The sequence below is a fragment of the Liolophura sinensis genome, chromosome 7, assembly GCF_032854445.1.
Source record: "Liolophura sinensis isolate JHLJ2023 chromosome 7, CUHK_Ljap_v2, whole genome shotgun sequence".
Taxonomy (NCBI): domain Eukaryota; kingdom Metazoa; phylum Mollusca; class Polyplacophora; order Chitonida; family Chitonidae; genus Liolophura; species Liolophura sinensis.
The window spans coordinates 39,565,167-39,588,150 of NC_088301.1; the positions used below are offsets into that span (position 1 = coordinate 39,565,167).

A 22,984-nucleotide genomic window follows, 5' to 3' on the forward strand; every position below is an offset into this window, starting at 1 on the left:
TATTATTCCTGGTCCACAGTACAAGTCATGAAGCCATGTCCTCACAAGCCACTATTACACCAAGTTCATCCAGCTTGGCAGGGGTTGTGGTCACCAGTGGAGCAAAGCAAACATAAATCGTCTGTTCACTATAAGTTTCAAACACATCGTTGATATATTCAGGAAAAAACACAGAAGAAATTAACAAATCAAGTATTTGAATGCTATTGATGTTTTATTCATTTAATTAGCAGCAAATTGAACAGTTAAATACAAGCAATAAGAAATTATACCGCTGAAAACAACGGAGTACTTTTTTGCAAAGGCAGGTGCGGAATGTTACATTAAAACCAAAAGGACTTCATTTGCAAATATGTATGTATATATATGAATGTATAAGATAAATAGTGTCATAAAAAATATGTCCTGGCATCCATGTTCCTCTTTGCGTTTCACAAGGTTTGGGGAAAGATCCGCCAAACACAACCGGAGTCAGTGCAACATTGAAACAAACATAAAAAAGAAATCATACGACCTGCCATGCTTTCACATAAAAACAAAACAAAGGACCAACTAAAAGTATGTATGTATATCTCAGACATAGAAAAATGTTGAACGAGTAAAAACTAACAGGTACATAAATATGCATATGCTTATGAAGTGTATCATCACTGATTTGATTGACTTGTAACTGATTGGCAACAACATGTAATTTCAGCTGACAAACAGGGAAGCCAGTTTCTCCGGGTGTTTAAAACCACAGGCATCATGGCAAGTAACTGGCAATCCTTTGGTCAAAAAGTGATTCAAAGTGCATTACAGATTGTAGCAAATCCTTGACAATCATGCATATACAAGTCATAAACAAAAAAGATCTTTTCGAACTACTTAAGACATCTTTTCACTTTACACTCTGCACCATTATATGCATTATATATACGGCAACTAACTCTTTCAAACGCCCTATTATTTACATGCTTTATTTGGTAGGCTTTTCAGCACAGCAAAGAGAAAACCTTTGACAAGAAATCATTCTGGCCATGACATAATAAAATACATCCAGTCAACATGTCACCTGTTAGCTACATGCAATCCGACATCAACTTAATTACGAATACCATGTTGCAATGGATGTTGAAGTGCTGGACAGTGCAACCAGAATCCTCTCTTAAGACATCAAGCAAGATGATTTTCTAGTATGGTAATAACCAAACAATATGAAGGCACTTCATTTTTAAGGTAAGTCACCAGAAGGCCTTTTTTGAAACATTCCTCACCACATAATGAATCTGTCCAGTAAAGTCCATAAAACACAGTGCTGAGAGAAACTGAATTCCTCATTCAGGATCAGCCCATAATTAAGAAGGGATGTGCCATTTCTTCAATTCTTTTACTCCGTTCTTGATCCAGTCTTCTCTCGAAATGCAGGTCTGCTGGAATAAATCCTGGGCAGCAAGTGTACATCCACCGATGAAGGCTGAGTGGTACCGCTGAGGAGAGGCATGAACCTGTTAAAAGATGATGAAACAGGCAATGAAAAATTCAATCACTGATAACTTGTAATTAACTGATTTGTTAAACCTTCAAAAGCGATTTTGTCTTGTTACTATAATCAGTCAAAAAAAATACATAAATAAACTTACATCACATTACTGTATTAGCAGTATTCTTGTTAATAAGATTACACTTTCTGGATACAGCACAGATTCTGGAGTTGGAAACTAGCCTAGACAGCTCCCCCTCACCATCAGGCACCAAACTACCAGGAATACATTTCAACTGTCAGGACCAATTGACCAACAGGCTTCACACAAAAATGGAATGTGGCTGACCAGTGGACTTTAGTGAACATGCAATACCCCTCTGATGATCAGAAATGACACAGTGTGATCAAGAGCGGTGACACATAGATCAGTGAAAGCGTATCTTATTGACGTTTACCTGAATGGTAAGCCCAGGAGGAACAAGTTTGGTTATTTCCCGCTCCAGGCGCTCCGCGAAACCCGGTAACAATGTAACTCCACCAGAGAGGAAGATGGAACGACACATTTCCCTACGGTTGTCCATTGGGCACTCTATGATAGCCTTGTGTACCAGTTTGTGAAGACTCGGAAAGTCCGTCCCCCATATGTTTGTGTCGAAAAAGCCTTCAGCACTTCTGAAGCAGCCCTCATCATGGGTTACCTCCCTTTAAAAGCAAATAAATACATTTGAGAATATGATTGAAGACATATCTGACTGTTCTCCACACTACAATAAAGAATTCTTCACTTTTACCATGGTGATTAGTTTTACGCGTTGATGACACCTAACTACCCAGAGTAAGCCATTGACCTTTGACAAGTTACTGGGGAACATTCCCACTTGTAACATGTGTCACACCGGAAGGCGGAAAGGTTTTATGTAAGATGACAAAAAGAATCATGTCGAATAGGTTTCATTGCATAAACCCCAAAAATGACCCATGCAGGGAAATCCTGAAAATTTGCAAGAAAAAGTTTAAAAGTAGGTCTGATGTTCATTCAAATGTACTGAAACATGTTCGTTTGTCCGCTCTGTATGCAAATTTCATTGCTTGCTTGGTGTTAGATGCTTATTTCAATATTTAGAATGTCAGGAATGAAACTCTAAGGTACACTTACGAATATGTTCCTTCGGGCAAACCAAAGTTCTTCAGAGAAACTGTTTTAGAAAAGCTTCCTGGGTTCTCTTGAAACTGCTTCATTTCTTCACTGAAGACATGGGGGATATAACATGTCTGGGTAGGAAATGAAATGAAATAGGAAAACTTCAGATGCGCATATATTTATTCAACTGGTGAGGTCTTTATACATCACTGTTATACATGGAAATCTTTAACATTAACTTAATTAATAACAAGAAAGAGCCTGAGAATTTAGGCCTATATGTACATGGTCTTTGGAGGAGAAATCTATTACGAACATTTCTTCAATCTGAAATACCAAAAAAAAAAGAGATGGAAAAACAACTCTGCTGACACTCACCTTTTCCATGACATGTCGGATTATAAGTCTCTCTACTTCACTGAAGAAATGGTAGTGTAGTCTTGTTAGTGACTGCTTGAGTGAGTCTGCCACCTTTTCTCCTCCAAATGGATGTCTGGTGACACCACCTTCTACAATGTACCCTGCAAACGAAGAAAAGTAAATTATACTGGTCTCTAAAAAGCCAATTAAATTTAATAAAAGATAACTGAGTCAACTCTTCATTCATATTCAATAATCCTCTTTTTACTAATTTAATTATATTTTTATTTTGGGGGTGGGGGGGGGGATTTCAAACCTTTCCACTATAACTCAAATACTCTTTAATAAATACACAACAAAAACCATTAGTTTTTAATACAAGTTTTAAAAAGTATCATTTTTTTCAGAAGTGCAGGAATTCATTTGTCACCATGCCAAGTTCTTAATGCAAAAATTCATGACATTTAAAGCGGGGAGCCTCTTCCAAGCATTTCACACTGACATAAAGGTCAAAGCTATCAGCTATAAACTGGGGCATGACATCATCCCTGTAAACTGGTTGTAGGCATATGCAGTTTATACATGGCAATAAAGTTCTAAGCATTTCTTCATGCAAAAAGTAAATGTAATTTCCACATTGTGTAACATAAAAACTTTACATTATATAGCTAGATATAAATTTCCAGTTCTGCTTATTCACAATAGGATAGCACAACCTGTTGTGTGATGTAAGATCTAAATTAAGTTGTTTCCTTTTTGCAAGTATGCCTAAAAAGTATCAGCAGGTATGAATTTCTCCATCTAGTTCAATGCTGTATATCAGTATATCACAGCCAATTCGAGGCGAACAGACTACACACAATTTGCTCACATTATCATCACTGAAGACTTATAGTATAATATCAAGCAGTACTACATGTACCTACCATCAGAGATAGGAAGTATGTCAATTCTCTCTCCTACATCCACAATTATCCCGGAGGTGGCCTTGTAAGAATACATGGCCAGGAGAGCCTGAGGGGCGATACACACACCCTGAACACCACAACGCCGGGTCAAGACATCCATAATCTCTGTTTTCAGTTTGTCTGCTAACATTTGTGGAGTGCTCAACAATACCTAAGAAAGGGGAATCAGGGTGTTACCTTCTGAATGTTACTTCTGGTACAGATTTTTGAAAACAGGAATACCTATTTTCAGTACAACCAAAAGATAACAAAATATCTTATATTATACATGAATTACAGAGCACAAGGAAATCTTAATGATAAAAGGTAGATAGCATAAATGTATTAATTTAATTCATATTTGATTTTGCATTTCTCCACAACTGTTTTTACTTATACGATGTCAGTCAGTGTTTTAGGTTGAGGGCACTGAAGTGGCAAGGGTAAACCCCTTATTTCTGATGTGTTACTGAAGAACTTTTTCCCGTGTTACTTACAGATATGCATATTTTATTGGTGGTATTTTACTGGTGGTCTTTAACAAACTATACAGTGCACAAAAGGCCACACATATGATGTCTATTACTTATTGTCAACAATGCCGCAGAAACAGTGAGTGTCAGAATCCACAAATGCCAAATCGACAGCTGGGATTGAACCCACACTTAGCTCATGAGGTTGAAAGGTTACTACACCTTGACAATTCTGCCAAGACCAGATCACAACAGCATAGCAATTCTTGCACTTACCCAGTAGCACTTGCTGTCTACTTTCAAGTCAGAGAATATCTTATCAAACACATATGGCAGTAGACTCATGTCGATGTTAAACTGCAAGTGAAACAGATACAGAATCCTATTATTTTATGCTCAGTCTATTTCGCCATGGTCTGTTTGGAGTGTTACAGCTCTAAATAGTAAAAAGAAAAGCAGCTAGAGCAAAAGGAGAAATTTTGTTACATGCATTAAAATCATGTGTCAGGTGTAACTATATAAAGCAAGAAGAACAGAGCAGGTATCATAGTAATCTGAATGGACAACTGAAAACCTCAGTCTAAGCCTGTACATGTACATCCATAGAGTCCACGAGTATTCTTAGAAAAAAGATTGTATGTTCATGAGGAGTTCCCGCAACCAGAGAAGTATTCTGACAAACTTTTGAGATGAATATTTTTGTATTTCATACCTTTTTTAATTCATTTGAGATGCATGTAGAAGGTGCATAAAGAAAAACAAATGCTTTGATAAATGTCAAGTTGATCTTTTATATAGTATCTTTTCACCTTACAGATTGATAGTTAAGTCATCAATCATGATTTGAAATCAAAAACTTTCAACATGTTTTATTTGAAATATAAGAAAAAAAATTTACACTTGCTCTGACTTTCTAGCGTTAAACAATGGCTTGCAGATACACTCCACTTATCCAAAATTTATCCAGTACAAATAAAGAAAGCACTCCAAATGTACATCGTAACTTTACACAGCCTGCTGCAACCACTGCTTTTATCCATGCTTCACCAGTATTATGTCACATCAACATTATGTTTTGATCAAGGTTCTTTTGGAACTTCGTTTAATATCTGAATAGGAATTTTGCAATTTTACATCTTTCACAACTACAATACCACAAACCAAACCCAATTAACATCATAAACACATGTGACAAAAAAAAGTAAAATGTTAGTAGAAAACTGTCAGCAAGAACATAAATAAATCTGCAAAACACTGAAATAAGACAAGGGTTGGTGAAACACAACAGGAAAAATGTCTAAGCAAGCTTGTGGTGACAGGTGGAACAGTCAATGGAATTAAGAAAAAAAAAAGGGAGCAACTTTACAGGATGAGGGTAAAAATGAATGGCAATTAATGCAAGCAGTGAAGTGACTTGCTCGGTAGAATTTTGGTAAAATTCATATGTGCTGGCACATGATCAAACCACAGTTTTGACAATATTACCATAATTGTTCAATCTTACTATAGAATTATGCGGGAATACATTTACTGAATCTGATTTGTCAGATTTTTAAATGAAACTACTTGTATATGTATCCTAGTTTTGCTGGCCTTCTTTATGGCTTCAGAAAAGTACACCATGGTGATGTATGTGTAGTAAAGCTCTTAACTTGAAACAGACACAGAAAGAGGTTAAAATACTGCATAGTTCGGACACAAGTATTTATATCCCACATTAAGTGAAAAATTCATTGCACAGAGCATGGTAGTTTTTATAACCTGATATGAACAGTCACAAAATGAAATTGCAATCAAAATTTCATCCTTAAATTCAGACAAAAACTAGAAGCAGCCATTGGACAGAAACCAGCTTGAACAGCCAATCAGAAATAAAGAAATCATTACACTACAAAACTTACGGATGAATCCTAGCAGTTTTCATTTAATATTTACATTTAATCCAAAGTTCCAGAAAATGAATATGTACACAAAATTTTATCTACTACTGTAATAACTACTGTGTAACAGACATACCAATTTACTATCCCCGGCCATATTTGAAAACCATGTGATAAAAAAAAAAATCACTGAGTGCACATTTATTCTCAATGCAAGCACACATAAAACACATGAGACGTAAAGAGTGATCACAAAAGCAAAATGGCACAATGGACAAATGAAAAGCAAAATGGTTGACAAATGAAAAAAGGTGGACACAGAGCTGATGCTGCCAACTTACAGGAAGACTTTTTCCCTGCATAAGAAAGAAAGCAGAATGAACCTCTTGAATATGAAAGATTTGTTATTGCTATGCATATAGTAAAGATATAGTTCACATGCATATAGTGTTTTAAATTTACATGTTAACATGTCATGGCGAAAGACATTTCATATCATTTCATCAATTTTGTTACATACACATTCAAAAAGCTTTATAGTCAGCATTTTTGGAGGAAAAACAATGAAATGAAAGAGGATTATATTAAGATTTTGGATAAAAACTGCAAAATATGTATTGAGGAAGTTGAGAAAAAAGTACTCAATGTCATAGATCTTGCATTAAAATACTGGCTCAATAACATGTATTTAAGCACAATGCAATGACAATACCAATATATGATATATGAATAATATAGACACTGAACTGCATTTCAAAACCATCAAGCAGAAGTATCTAATACAAGTTCTTTAGAGCAAAGCAACATCTTGAAAGATATTAGAAGAATAGTGAACAAAGTCAGAAAGTGAGATACATGTACATATCTGTCACCAACCTGCTCTGACAAAATTGCAAAACTTGCTAATATTCCACTTAGCTCATGTACAGGATAGTTTCAGGCATACTTTATACAAAAGTTTTAGTCAATATTTTATCACAATACTTAAGAATAAGCCATTTTATAGTATAAATTTTAACCTTTACATCTCTTAAAGTTGGGAAATGCTGAACTAGAGCTTGGGCATGGAAGTGTGCATTTAGGAATGAAGAGGCATCCAGACGGAGCCCAGTGAAAACTGTTACACCCTAAACCAGATTTCTGGGAGCATTCCCATACACCGTTTTCTTGTTCGCAGCTTTCTTCAGTTGCAGAAAACAACCTCAAAAACGCCAGGTGTTAAAACCAACCGTAGTAGATAAAAGTGTGTGTAATGAAATGTCTTGCTTACAGAATTCAGGTCGGTTAGCGCTATCGCAGCGTAATGACCTAGGAGTCTCTCACCAATGTGGTCGCCGTGAGCTCAAGTCCAGCTAATGCTGGCTTCCCCTCCGGTTGTACGTGGGAAGGTCAGGCAGCAACCTGCAGATGGTCGTCGGTTTCCCCAGGCTCTGCCCGGTTTCCTCCTACCATAATGCTGGACGCCGTCGTATAAGTGAAATATTCTAGAGTACTGCGTAAAACAATAATCAAATAAATAAATACAGAATTCATTATTGACCAATTGGAACTTATCTTCACTGACCACTTGGAATAATGAGTCATCATGATTGTGAAATCGTCTGATCAGTCTAGATTTGAAATAAACTGGTACATGTACCTTGTCAACTTTGACAGATGGCCTTATTGGGTAGTGCAGAGTAGACTGGTTCCTTATGTCTGGGCGATAAGCATCAAATCCAACCACACACTCCCCGCTGGATGTTTTCTTAGCTACAACTGTTGGGAAGAACACCTGTGGAAGGCTCGCTGAAAATGAGAGTTTGTTTTCAAGAATTACTGCAACATCATGGTATACGACATGGTGATGTAGTAATTTTCTCAATGCATCACTTGCTACTTTACGTTACTGACAGTGATAAACACACATACATGTACAACCTATCAAAGGTACCTATTACATGTTGTTGGACAATGTCATAAACAAGTATTGTCAAAGACAAACCTTTCCTTGCATGTTGACAATTAAATAATGCCTTTCTACTTGCTCCAATGCTTATGATGCAGGATTGCAAGATCATTCTGAAGTTATTCCATTACCCCCAAAGCATCATTAACTGGAGACAAAACAAATACATACCTTCTTTTCCTAGAATGCCAGCTCTAACTGATGCACTTCCAATATCAATGATTACTACTTTCTGGAAAGCATGATGTACATACAACATAAGTTAGACATAAGTTGCTCAATGAGACTAATTAATACATCTATTAATATTTTAGCTAGGAATAGAAATATTTATGCATTATGTATGAATGTATGGATGGTTCCTTCGGTATACTGTGTTCAAGACAAAACATTTCTATGTCTAAACAGATTTTAACTCTGTCACAAAATCATAAACTGACTGTAAAAGGCTGCCGTTCATAACAAAATTGCAGTTCATAACAAGTAACAGATAAGTATTATAGTATAAAGCTTTAAGTTAAACATTTAACCAGAGATTCAGATTCTGGACTCGGATAATCAACGTAGCATTAAAAACGGTTAAAATACCTTAGATGGGTGAGGTTGACTATTAAGAACTGGACGAACGTGGACAGCTTTCACATTATCAGTTGTCTGTGACTCCAGTGACACTCTCCAATTTTCAAAGTCATTAGGTGTAGGACACCTCACCATTAAGTAGTGACCACGCTGTAAATGCAAGAATTCATACAACAATGCCATAATGTTTCACACTGTATGTGAAAAACGCACACACATACATGTATATAAAGGAATTTCAAATTTTCATGATTACGTGCAACTGGAATACAGGCAACATGTAATTCACAGGAACTTCAAATATAATTACTGTTTGGTACTGTTGAATAAATTCTTACAAAGTATATATACAAATGCTACACATACTAAATTCATCAGGCTTTCTAAAAGGGTGCATAGCTCCACATGGATTAACTTCACAGAAAACTGCTTCTTTCGTTGCAATAGTCAAAATAATTTTCATTTCAGGGCTGGATCGACCAAAAGACTGTAAAAAGAAAACAAGACACCTGATTTAAAAAGATTAAATTGTTCCATAGCCTGATGAAACTTACCCCATCATCAATCCCCAAAATTCGGGAATCTAAAACTTCTATGGATCCTCCCATGAGTTGAAAACTGTGACAAGGCTTTTCATAGTTGTTGTGCTGGAAAACAACAAAGAACAGAATTGATCCAATGAGCGACTTGGCCTTATATACAAGACTTATCCTGCAGTGTCTTGGATGGGCAAGATTTAATTTGTACTCACTAAAATTTGATGTTAAGCTAGAAAAGATAATGAAACAGAAAAATGGACTGACATAAATTTTGCATTTCAAAATGCTCATTTATACCAATCAATATCAGTAATGTGATTGAGTGGTTTTGCGTGTGGTTTGAAGTATAAATTATTTCGTAGGGCACCACTATGGCAGTCACTGGTGTGCATACTACAACTATCTCATCATGAAACACTCTAATTTCTATGCATTCTATATTTCCCTTAACACGTGAAAGCAGACTATTAGTTGCGAGTAATTCTTTTTACCTCATAATAATGTAGCCAGCCATCAGCAGCTTTGAAATAGCGCCTCTTCCAGGTTTTCAGCAAAGTTGATTTTCGCTTCCCCATTGGTAGCTTTTCCATGACACCTTCCATGCTTATGAAGCGATGAGACAAATCCTCTGTGGTCTACCAAGTGATATTAAAAACATACAAATGTATACTCTTCACATTATTATTTTATACTTTCTATTTTATCCCTTCATTCATGACTTTTTAAAATTGTGTAATTCGTCTAAATTGAGAACTTAGAGCACAAATTGTGTAGATACGTCTGTATGTACCTCAGATAGCTTTCCATCCCCCATTAACATGTTAAAAAGAACCACATCCACATACTGTGCCTCCATTAAACATTTATTGTAAACTTACCTCATCTAAAAGTCTTACTGCATACAATTCCTTTAAGAGTGGAGTCTGAAATACAAAAAGGAAGAGCAAGTTTACAATACTGCTTGTCATGTTTACACATGAAGAAAGTGCAAAATGATAAACTCTAGTTTTCTGCTTTTTTTATGCACATCTAATTGGACACCAACTTTAATATGTCCATATGACCCCAAAACATTTTATCTTATCTATTTGAAGTGGTGAAACGAAGTTGTGAAATTTAAGATTAATCTCCTAAATCCCTTGTCACTGATTATATTATTTGGTTTGCGATACTTTGATCATCGTTTGCCAATAAAACGTTTCTTCTTTGAATCTTACAGTTGGATTCACGTTTTCACGTCCCTAAATGTTTTTAAATGTAAATATCAGTGACAGCAAAACTACTGCATGTAAAATTCCAGACGTACATATAATCAATTTTTTTTATATAAACACATGTAGATGAGGCAAGCAGCTTTCCAAATCAGACAAAATCCAGGGTGATTTCTTTCTTGAACAGCCTTAGCAGAGTTTAAGAGCTGGAGCAATGATATCAATTTGAAAGGTGTCTAAAAAAGAGAAGGGTACAAGTACTCACCGGGTCCCATGACGTTAAATGGATGCGAGACTGAACCACATCTTGGTCCTCTTCAATGGGATCTATCTTCACACCTGCATTACTTTCCGCACCTGTGTAAGAAGGAGCATAACACTCAGTCATAAGACATGGTGTGCTGTTTCCAAAACTACTTATCAGAGACCCTATTTGGCTCTGTACTTCTGTAACTGTCTGATCCATGCTCAAGTCTTGAGTTGATACTGCACTCTTTGGTTTTGACCTCCGCAGTTTTTTGAAGCTTGCTCTTAGAACCTTTCCCAAGGATCCACTGCTCCCTTTCTCAAGTGGTTTGCTGGTTGTAACTACCTCACCCTGTAAGGCACTGGTTTCTACCTTTACTTTTTTCGCTTTATTTTTGTCAGATGCAAAAAATAGATTGTCCTTAACAAATCTTGTGTTCAGCTTAAGTTTTCTGGTAGTGGTACGTTCAGACAGAGAATGTGGGCCAGCATTGTCTCCTGGTTGATCAGTATTCAATATGTCCTCTGATACAGTGGGAGAAATTGACTGACCATCACTGCTTTCAGACAAAGATGTCCGAGTAACACCAGTCCCAGCACTACGATGCCTTCGACGTCCAAGTATCTTTCCTTCAGGACGGGTCGGTGGGCCAGCAGATTTCTTCTGAATATCTTCCTGAATGAATCTGTTGTGAAAGAGAAAGCTTTGCCTGTGATCTCGGTGGAGTTTTGGAGACACCAAACCACTCTCCAATTCTTGGTTATCATGTGGTGATGAAAATATTGTTGGCTCCTGAATACTACGATTCACGTCACTTTTTGCAACATTATCCATTTCACATGGTACTTCTCCGGTATGTGCGTGATGATCCACACTTTGCGTGGCAGCCACTGATTTGCGATCTGAGACTGGTTTAATCAGACGGATTATTGGTCCAGTGTCCTCCTTAATACACTGTGGATGAGTAATTCCTTCTGCTCCTGATTCAGAATGAGCGAATTTCCTGTCAGTAGACATAACTGTGTTTTGTGGATCAGATTCTAGCTGGGGCTTTGACATTTCTGCATTGGATTCGATCTGTGTTTGTCTTCTTGTTAGGAGCCCAATCGTACGCTTAAACATAGCACATATTGTGCTGTCTGGTTCAACATCGCATTCTTCCTTTTTGGATGTAGAATTTGTGTCATTAGCAGAAGCACGATCTGCTACAAAGCTTGGTTCTGGAATTTCATCTTCTGGGGAAACAGCCTCTGGTGTTAAGTAAGCTTGATCCTCCAATGATGTGTTCTCATATGCTTCGTGATGTGCTTTGAAGTCAGTCTCACTTTCATCATCAGCTACGCTACCAGCATCATCAAAAATGCTCTCTTCTGATTCAGACTTACTTTTTTTGCTCAGCGGTAAGAAAACTGCACCTGGTTCTCCTCCACACAAGTCAGGCCCAGGGTCTGACAACCCCATATCTAGAACTAAAAGATTTGTCATCAAAATTGCCCCTTTTGCTTTTCGTCCGGAACGTTTTCCAGAACCAGACTTTTTCAACTGCTGGGGTGAGCTGGGCTCTGATTGAGTCTGACTTGTGCTTATAGATTCTCTCATAGCAGCAGCCTTTTCAATGTGCTTTCTCTTACGTCGCTTTTTGCTTTCACTACGATTGCGTTTCTTTTTACCACTTGCACCTGCGGCTGTGCTAGAGGACGATCCTCTCGCCCCTTCCTTCAGCTCTGATGCATCTGTAACATCACTCTCACTCTGGAGCCTGTCTCTGTCACCTTCTGAGGACCCCCCCTCTGTTTCTGTTGAATACATGCGTCCTTTGTCAGTCAGGCACGGCTCCGATGATGTTGTCAGAAAAACTTCATTTGTCTCAGATGGCTCTTCCTTAGATATTATATCCAATTTATTATCAGGTGACAAAACAACCTGACCAGACAAAAGCTTGCAAAAATCTCTTGATGAGACTTCTTTTCCAATATCTGTATCCACCTTGCTAGTATCAGATAAGTTTGGATTAGGTTTTGTCTCTTTATGACTGAACATGTCTTTATCAGAGCTGTTAGGTAAGGATGATTTCTGAAGCTCAGGCATTTCATCAGCACTTTGGACATCGAATGTTGCTTCAGATGGCGGTATTACAGGGTAAATTGATGTTGAAGACTCAAAATTATCCCCCTCATTCAACATAGTGGTTTCTGGCGAGTCTTTGGTTTTTAATTTCACAATGTGTAAGGTGTTTAATGATGATGGCTTTACCAATTCTCCGGTGACACTCAAAGGGGCCATTAATAATCGTTCAGAGTTGTTTGCCGAGTTGTTTCTGTCAAGTCCTCCTGTTAACGAATAGACCACATCAGATTCATCTTCCACAGTATTCGACAATTGCGCATGAGTGTCAACTCCAGACTGTGATTCCTTCCCAGATAGATAAACCTGATCAGTCATTTCATCTGTCATTGTTAGATCCTGTTCGTTTTCTTCATCAGAACCAAACCCCAAATTATCATATCCTTCAACAGCTCTGTCCAAAACAGTCTCACCTTCAAGTAACTCTTCTTGGAAAATGTCGTCTTCATCAGGTGAACCTAATTCTACTAGAGATGAACTTTGTACCTCATTTTCTGTCCACCTGATGCACTGTGCTTGACACTGGTCATACATGTACTGCTTTCAGGTGCTACAGTCGCTGGCTCAAATCAAAAAGCAGGTGGTCAATATTGTTCATAGTAGACACTGATGGCTGTGGCATGGTTGGTGTGACTAGTGTTGCCACTTCATCATCAAAGGCAATTAGGTTGCAATCAGGCTCTTGGACAGCTTTTGGAGTTGGGTTGAGGCAGGAGTATTGTCATAGTCATCTACACTCACTTCAACAAGAAGTTCTGCAGCCGGAAGTCCTTTCTTTGATTACCAAGCAAACTGTGCTGAGGAACAGCTTCACCCTCATCTAACTCACTACCAAAGTTTCTGCAGCAGAATTATACTCTGACAAAGAATCTTCCTCAACAGAAAGAACACAAATTGTTGACGGATCTGCCTGAGCTTCAACAGCAGAATCATAGTCTGTTGATTCGCTGTCTAACTCCGAGCTGTAGGCCAATTGTCTTCACTCATCTCAGCAGACTTACTCTGCAATTCATGAAGGTCAAGCTTAAATGCTGGAGGGCGATACAGTGGAGCACCACCCATTTCAGACACTTCTCCATCATCTGTACTCTTTGTGGACTGCCTCCTATTGTTACAAATTTCTTTCATTGCAGAACTTTCCTGGAAGGCATCTAAAGCAGCCTTATGGCCAACTTTAATGCTTTGCTTTAACTGAGCCACCCTATCTAATATATCATTAGTTTTGGGGCTGTATGCTTCGTTGTCTCCATTCACAGGTTCCATCCCAGAGTCTGAGGTTCCAGGGTTAGACGCAATTTGAACTGGGGCTTGTGGTCGTTTAAACTTGTCCAACACTTGACGAATCACCCCTGGACCAATTGGAATTGTGTCTGGGTCTTCAGGCTCTATCTCCACACCTCTCATCTCCCGAGATAAGTCCACAAAACGTTTCATGTCATCAGATTTCTTTTCTTTTGGACCTACATATATAAATTCCCAACCTCAACTGGTTTGCCTGTGGACACTGGTTCTGTGTTGTTCTGCTTACTCTCTGAAATATTTGGTGATCTTTTTTCCTTGGCCGCGACACTCTGTGTGCCTTTGGAGTCATTATTTAACTTCGCCACAGCCTTTTGTACCACATCTGATTTTTGTTTTTGAAGAGGACGCCTTTGTCCGTGAATTCCACGCAGATTCTGATGAGCTAAATGTAGATGATCTTTTGTCATGGCTATTCTGAATCGTCTGGGATTTTGAGTCTTTGGTACTGTTGGAAGAAGAAAGGCTAGCTTTTCTTGGGGAATTTGGTCTGGGATCTGTAGAACCCATCATAGTTCTCCTGTTTCCCAACACTTTTTGACCTTCTAAAAGCAGGCTTAGATGGTGACTTTTCATCTCTAGAAACTGAAATGTCCCTCAAATCAGGTTTCGACCTGGATCGTGCTTTATCAACCATTTTGTTTCGGCTGCTAACTGTGCCTTTGTCCTCAACCCTTAAGCCATCTGTAGCCCGGATACTGTTTCGCCTTACCAGTGGGGTACTGCTGCGTTGTTCAGATATGCTTTTACGTCTTGGTCGTTCTGGACTATTTCTGCGGCTGCGTGATTTGCTTGGTGACTCTGCTACACTCTTCCTTCTAGAACCAGGGCTGAACTGGCCTGATTTGTCACTTGAACTACTTCTACTGGACTTGTCACTTGGACCGCTACGCCCTAACCTGGAATGAGGGCTTGCACGATTGGGTCTTGGTGTCTTTGATCTGGGACTAGATGTACCAGACTTGGAGCCTTTGTCTCCATCTTTAGAAGCGCCAAAATCACCATGCCTCTGAGATATGCTGACAAGCTCTGCAGAGTCCAGGGATCGGCCATCTTCACTTACAACATCACTACCATCAGCTTGGTCTCCAGAGATGGATGCTGTTCTACCAAACAACATCTTTTGGACAGTTTTTTCTCTACTTGGCTCTACATTTTTACCTCTACTACCTTTCTTGATTGGTTTCTCTTCTGGCTTATTTTGTTGTCCCATATTTTCAAACATAGCGATCTGTGGTAGTTTTTTACTGGTTTTTTTAACTGGGTTTTTGGTTGGCTTGGGTTTTGTTTCTGGCATTGCTTTAGCAGCAGTGCTTTTGGTTGGCCTATCATAGCCAGCAGCTCTTGGTGCTTTAGGTTCTGCAGATTCCTTTGAATTTGAAGATACATTTTTCTGTGAAGCTTTGGTGCGAGGTAAAGTGTGAGATATGGGGGTAGATGATTGTTCAGTGTGTTCTTCTCTCTTGAAAGTATATGGTTCTTCTTCAGTTGACCCACGTAAATTCTGAAGCCTTTGGGAAATTCTGTTCGCCTCAATGGGGCGAAATAATGATGTTTCCGAATGGTTTACGTCTTGCTTAAGAGGTACATATCGGGGTGGAAAGATATCCCTTGCAGAATTTTCATTAGGCTCCTCATATCTATTGCTAAACCTAGACACTCCAACACTTTGTGGCAATGAATTTGTGCCAATCACTGTGCTGTCCTGATAAGAACTTTCTACAGGACTTACAGGACTCACAAATTGAGACGAGAAGTTCTCAATGGCAGGGGACTGAATTGAATCTGTAGGAGAAGCAATCTGCCCATTATCAAGAGCTTTGCTAGTGTCAGCCTTATCATTCTCCAAGAATTTTTTACTGATCTGATATTTGTCTTTTGTTGAGACTGACAACCGAGCTTCAGATGCTCGCTTGCTTTCTTCCAGGAATTTGCGTGCTCGACTAATTCTATCAAGTGCACCTGCAGTCTGGCTATCCATGGTTCCACCAAGTGCTTCAAACTGACTTTCTATTTCTTGTCTTTTGTTCGAAAGTGGAAAATCTGGTACATCTGATTCCTCAACATGAGAACCAACAGGCGATATTGGAAAAGATGGGGATGCAGAATGTGTCACAGATGTTGGGAAAGTAGGTGAAGGTGAAAATGTAGGGGAGATCGGGAGAGTAGGCGAGACTAATGGAGAGCGTTGGCGAGAAAAGAGTGATTCCCGCTCAACTTGAGCAGCACCATTAACATGTCCATTGGTACTCAGACTAGATACAAAACTGGGCCTTGAAAAGAACCTCTCTTGTGGCACAGCACCTGGAGTCTCCTCCATAACCCCTCCAAAACTGGAATATGATGTAGCCACTGCAGGCTGCCTCTTCAGGAGGCTTTCCCTGCGACTTGAGAAACTACTTGTCTGAGGCTGTTGATCCTCTACAGGCACACTTGCATATCCTCTTTCCTTCAGCATCTCACGCACTCTCAGCAAATCACTGCTTGCTTGCCTAGATTCAAATGGTGGAGCCACAGGAGTGTATTTCTTTCCCAAAGTGGAGGTGGAAGAAACTGTTGAGGACTCAGTGTTTCTGAAAATGCCTGATGATGCCCCAAATCCTGCTGGTCTGTTCTCTGCAAATGGGTTCCAAGGCCCCATAGAGGCACGCTCTTTACTCCGTTCAAGAATACTGCCTAGTGCACCAGCACCAGCACCACCACCTAATGACATACGGCCAGGAAAGGATGGAGCAGCTTGTTGTTGAGGGCGACTTCTGGTAACCATTGGGCCTTGACGCATCCTTTGCAACCTTGCTTGTAACAGGGATGACCCTGTGCCACCTGACTCTTTCATATCTGCAATAGGTAAACATAAATGTTAAAACTGGTAACTGTGGTGTAGTTTATTTTCTTTGCACTTGGAATCACAAATCACATATTGAGGATTATTAAGGCATATTACATCATAGCATAAAAGTGCATAGTTTTTTTCTTTACATGTAAATAAGTTAAATCAAATGTTGAAATTGCTATACATGTACTTTAAATAAAAGATTAAGAAGTTGAGTAATTCTGAAATGGCACCTTATTATATAACCATAAACATGTCTTTAAATATTTCAATAAATATTTGTTAAGGTGAACTCCAATGTTATTTATGTATCTACTTTATACAGCAAATTACACATTTTGAACATAAATTGAAATAAAGCATACAGAAAACTGGTATGCTGGTATTACCTATCAGGTAGTCCTATATAGGTTAACATATTGCATTAACACCAATAGTTTATCGTATTATAGCTAGCTATATGAGGAATGAACGAACAAAATGACATTCAGTGTATGTACTTGGTTGCTACTTTGTGTCCAAACTATTGAAGTCTGACTTTCATTTGTTTAAAATTCTAATTTAGTTCCAAAAGTTAAAATTTCACAGACCTCTGCAAGTTGGAAATGTCAGACAACTATGCGTATACCAAACAAAACACAAAGCAAAATATTGTGAAAAGTGTGTTGGAATGGAACCCGCACATATCCATAGTAACACTCATACCTTCACCTGTGAAAAAATATGCAATAAGAACCTTCGAGGTTAAACTCAACAGGTTTTCAGACTGGTTAACATAACAGTTATAGATGGCATGGACAGTTTTGGCAGGTACATGTATTCTCCTTTGTTTTCATATATTTGTTTTTTATCCCTGGACGATAAACTGACAATGGCTTTTTAAAAGAATTGATTAAAGTCATCACCAGGCAGACAAGTTTTGTTCTAGACACATTAAGGTGTGCCTAGAGTTTAAATACTTCCATACATACACACAGGTAAGTAGGTCATGCTTTCGACCTACATACATGTATGTATGAAAAAGGCTTAGTTCTGGTTCACTCAAACCACCTTGATTTAGACCTAGCACACCTACATTGCACCTAAGTATGTCTTACAAGCCCTATACACCCATGCACAAGCAACTAAGAGAGTACAAAGACTTTTGTGATAAATTATAAATAATAATGGCACTACTGATGCGTTGGCACTCAAATGGGAGTGAAATGGAATTAGGATACATAATAAAGTTAAGCATGTTGTATCCTTACTAAACAGGATTGAAACATGGTAGAATACTTCAGAATGAGGGAAAAGGTTAACAGCCACTTCTTTAGGCAGCGTGTCTGTCCTATATTGTATGAATTCAGTCACTGAATTTCTATTAGGTTTCATAAATTCTGAAATTGAAGCCACGCAGCTTGTAGTAAAGACAAACTCTACAATTTCTCTGTGAATTTGTGAAATCAGGCAACCATTTTAAGAATATTGGCAGTGTTTTTCACTATCAAATATTAACAGGATTCTCCTTATCTTTAATTTGTGTCTTTAATTTTTTTATCAATACCAAAGCCATTTAATTAATTATCATCATAACCTCATTGTTCATCAAGTTTTACATTAATTTTTATGCAATTTTCTACTGAAAATGTAGAGGAAACTGCTTTGGGATAAGTAGTGTCATTCAATGATGCTTAATATTTTCTTACGTAGGAAAAAATAATTGTATCAATAATATAAGCTGCATTTTGCAATCTTTGGAAATTAAATATTCATTAAGTTCAGCTCGTGCCATCTTCCTCTACCTGAGAATGTCTGTCAGCACCCTGCGGATCATTTTGGGTACCTCGGGCTCTGCCCAGTTTCCTCCCACCATAATGCTGGTCGCCCTCATATAAGCAACATACTCGAGTACAGAGTAAAACACCAATCTAATAAATAAATAAATTACCTATTCAAATACTTTGTATAGCTGTCAGCAGACAAGTAGTTCCATAAAGTGATCAAAATAAAGCATGCAATGGTCCAGAGAGGTATTTAATGGCATGAAGAAAATTTGAACATTCCACTGCCTTTGCACAACTGGAGAGCAACTTAACTTTAGTAAAAAATTTTTAACAGCAAGCATATGTGTAGCCTGCACACAATACATACTTCCAGACGAAATTATCTAAACATCAGTGCAGAAAAATCTTGCCTACATATAGTGAATCTGCACTTATTACCTCTATACATCTAACTGATCTGTTTACACATACAAGAAAAAGGAAACATGTTTTCATGAGCCTATCGTAATAAGAAAGGACACCAGTCATGTGATAAATGAATCTCCAAGGTTTACCCATTTATGGATGTAATATAGATATAGTAATGCTAATAACTGCCCTAAAGAAATTCTAACACATTCTATGTGGAGTTTTTGCTGTAGATTTGAGACTGTCATATAGATATGTTTTTGACAGGAGTTCTTCTAAACAGCCAGGACGGTCACTCAGAGATTTGTTATGGATATATGCTACTTAGTCTGCCTGCATACACATAATTCCATACATGTAGGCAGTTGTTGATCTGGACATGCAGATAACTACATGTATGTATTTACATGGCACTGCGTTCACATCGTTTAAGTGCTCTGAAGTTTTGAAACAAGACAGTTCAAAAACTTTAAAGTTTTAAAAATAAAAAGATTATAACGTACCACAGTCACAGACTTATGTGAACAGAAAGGGTGCATGAAGAACAGTTTTGTGTTTCAAATGGGGGTGGGTGGGTTTGGGGGTACAGTGGAGGTGAGAATGGATCTAACAAGGTTGATTAAGCTATACATGTTCTGACAAATCATTCCTGCCAGCCCTTATGTCCTAAGGTTCAAGACAATGCTGGAGGATATAAAGGTCAAAGCAATCAAAAGGTAACAGGTTGGCTATGTCTGCTGGCCCGTTTATATAATAGCATTGTATGACTGGAAAATGGCTGTAAACATAATCTGCATGCAAAAAAGGGTAGAAAACATCCCTATGAAAAACACAGTATAAGCAGTAAGAGGTTGGAAACTTCAGCAGTGTATTTAAATGAGACCTTCCCCAACACTATATCTTAGACCACTGTTGCACTACATATGTACAATGCTCCAAAACCAGTTGTAGGAATGTGAAAACATGCTAAAACACACACACAAAAAAAAAGAGATCTTTAATGTGAAAAAAGCATCCTACATGTATCTAGCATGAAATCCAGAAACAATGGACATCCCGAATAAAGTGCATTTTTTGTGTAACATGTGCAAACTCATCTCACATACCTGCCAAAGCACAGCAAGTGCAACATAATGTACATAATGACTTGCAATTACGAGATATGAAAGTATTAATGTACATGTAGTCTTCAATCCTAAGACCAGTTTTCAAAAAAAAAAATAATAACTAAATAAATAAAAAAAACAGTTGTGTGAATGTATTCCTTTTAATTACACATATGTATGAAGCCTTAACCCAAGGTTAAGTAACCTAAACAAAGACACACTTGTAAAAGCATATGTACAGCAAAGCTGAAGTTTTGAGAAGAGAACACTGAGCAATTTTTTTTAACTAAAGCACATCATTTTATGGATATTGTACTGTCCAGACACTAATAAAATTTATCTAATGATTTAAAGCATGTGGCCACAATCTATTTGATACATAAATACTACTACTTCAAGACCTGATTTTTCCGACTTTGAATATAAAAGAAAAATTTACAAGCTCTCTTGAACACATTAGTGTTTGAGCTTTTGCATAAGTTTTTGCATGCACTTAGCTGCAAACTTTAGGAATATGTGCAGCACTCCTCTATACTATACCTAAAACCCAATTGATATGTAAAATCAGAATTTCACAGATGTATACTTTGTCATTTAGAATAGAATGTGAGCACTAACTGAAAAAAAATAAAGCAGGCAGTATGTTTCACACAAAATTCAAAAAATGTCACGGCTGTTAGCAAAACAAGTATAAAACTAGTTGATGGATTTTCTTTTAATAGCAACGCGAGAGCATGACGACCCATGTGCCTTTTCAACCCTGAATCTTTCTGCAGGTAAACTGCCCTGTACTTCAGTTGCATGCTTAAACCACATTGAGGCAGTCACCTGCTATGAAATGTCCCAAGGTCAGATAAGTGTATAAATACCTACAACATGTACATTCTCTAATGAGAAAGTTGATTTCTTCATAATAGTGATGTTGTAATATGTTATGTTTGTATTGCTTATTTCATGTTTGGGAGTACATGTGGGTAGATCAATTAACTACATGATATGTTCATGATATTACACATGTGACTTACAGTGTATACTTTGCCAGCATCAAGTACATAGTCCCTGGGGGCATAGTCTATCAACTACTGACCACATGTATAGCTAAGTGGTAATCAACAGCACGTACTCCTAATAAGAATCTGGATATCCCCATGCATCCCTTATCAGAACAAAATCTTTTCAAACATTATTCATTGCCATATTTATTCTAACCCTTCCATGATAAAATAACAAAACTTTTGAACACTGAGACTGAGCTTTTGTTATCTAAAATCAAGTAGCCCATGGTTTCATGATGGTGCAGAAAATGACAGATTAAGGACTCTAGACAAGAGTCATCTTCAATGAAAAATATTTCTCATTTCATTTTTCAGCCTGGTACACATGGATAATATATATACATATGGCAACAAAATCCTTATCAGATCTGATTTCTTGTCACTGGTTTAGTAAGGTTAGATATTTGATATTAAAAAGATTGGTGTTAAATGTGAACAAAAACACAACATAAATAACTTATAATTTTGTGTGAAAGATTAAAAGAACCACATTCACTCACCTTCAGACATGATTGATACTGGTTGAAATCCACAACTTCCAGCAGAATCCCCACCTCGAGCCGAGTCAGTGTCTCAGGAGAATTTACTTCGCTCGCTGCCAAAAACACAAAACACCACTCCCACGAAAGGTTACAAACGGCTAAAGTTTAAACCGCGAAAAACTAAATGGCAGGAACCTGTCCCTGTACTTCATGGCGAGTTTAAATGACAGATTGACTTAGGTTAAGCAAATGCCCAGAACAGGGTAGATTTTTTTTTTTGGTTTTCCTTTTCACAAGAAAAATATGTCCCTTTTGATCGAAAGTCAGTATCTGAGAAATCTCACACAGCGAATAAGATCAAACGGGCCTTTGAGTAAAGTTCTTGATTATATGTGACACAAAAGTTTACATTCAACCTAAATATTTCTTGACAAAATATAGGATATTAAGCTGTCTCTCTTTAGAGATATATTCACAGGTTCACAAAAGTTTCAAAATGAACAGGTGCCCTTCTTGCTGAACCTCAGGTGATAAACTAGCAGAAGGTTTAACTGTCTAATATACACAAAATCACCTGATGACTGTCACACTTCTTAAATGGTTGGTCTGACAGATGTACATGTAGTCTAGCAACAGCAGATTTTCCACCTGTACACAAGTATGCATCAAACCTCATATGTGTACACGAGCAACAAAGTTTCAGTTCACTGTCACAGTTTCATAAATGTGACGATCAGAATGTTGTGATCCTTGTAATCCTGAAGATCGGAGCATAAACAAGCTGTAATGGGTCCACAGTCTTCTAACAGTTTAAATTTGACACAGCAGTGTGGAGGAAATAACACACATTCCCTACAGCAAAGGCCCTTCTTCAATGGTACATGGTGAATTCCCTATGTCAATACATTTAGACATGAACATATGCGGCACTTGCTCACTGAACATAGGGGTGACACAGCCTACCCTGAATATAGTTAACCTGTCCTAATGCATCTGGGACCACTCAAGTGAAACATGTCGAGGCTAGTGCATAACCTCCAGCATGTGACAGTCTGAAAGACATGTTCCACCTCACAAAATGCATCACAATGTCTAAGCCGGGGTATTAAATCTTCAGTGCT

At 37.9% G+C, this 22,984-nt stretch overlaps 2 protein-coding genes across 4 annotated transcripts in view; both read right to left on the minus strand.

The window, feature by feature from the left end:
- Window positions 1–208: 208 nt before the first annotated feature.
- The window catches only part of LOC135471735 (uncharacterized), a 55,039-nt gene continuing 32,263 nt past the window's right edge, over window positions 209–22,984 (minus strand). For 2 of the 3 annotated variants that reach the window (XM_064751060.1, XM_064751059.1), the window contains exons 5-17: window positions 10,809–10,900; window positions 10,211–10,255; window positions 9,824–9,967; window positions 9,348–9,440; window positions 8,803–8,943; window positions 8,386–8,446; window positions 7,906–8,054; window positions 4,663–4,743; window positions 3,893–4,085; window positions 2,985–3,127; window positions 2,622–2,737; window positions 1,921–2,167; window positions 209–1,487 (exon numbers count right to left, since the gene is read on the minus strand). In XM_064751060.1, coding sequence (XP_064607130.1) covers window positions 1,338–1,487; window positions 1,921–2,167; window positions 2,622–2,737; window positions 2,985–3,127; window positions 3,893–4,085; window positions 4,663–4,743; window positions 7,906–8,054; window positions 8,386–8,446; window positions 8,803–8,943; window positions 9,348–9,440; window positions 9,824–9,967; window positions 10,211–10,255; window positions 10,809–10,900 — 1,655 coding nt within the window. In that variant the 3' untranslated portion in view covers window positions 209–1,337. Of the gene's footprint in view, window positions 1,488–1,920; window positions 2,168–2,621; window positions 2,738–2,984; window positions 3,128–3,892; window positions 4,086–4,662; window positions 4,744–7,905; window positions 8,055–8,385; window positions 8,447–8,802; window positions 8,944–9,347; window positions 9,441–9,823; window positions 9,968–10,210; window positions 10,256–10,808; window positions 13,449–22,984 lie in introns of those variants that run through there. The other variant, XM_064751058.1, reaches the window with a different exon arrangement.
- Window positions 14,672–22,404, minus strand: LOC135471737 (nucleolar and coiled-body phosphoprotein 1-like). Its single transcript, XM_064751061.1, has 2 exons — window positions 21,882–22,404; window positions 14,672–17,051 (listed from the first exon to the last, which is right to left on the minus strand). Exons 1-2 carry the CDS (start codon window positions 21,889–21,891, stop codon window positions 14,680–14,682), a joined length of 2,382 nt encoding a protein of 793 aa, XP_064607131.1. The 5' UTR covers window positions 21,892–22,404; the 3' UTR covers window positions 14,672–14,679.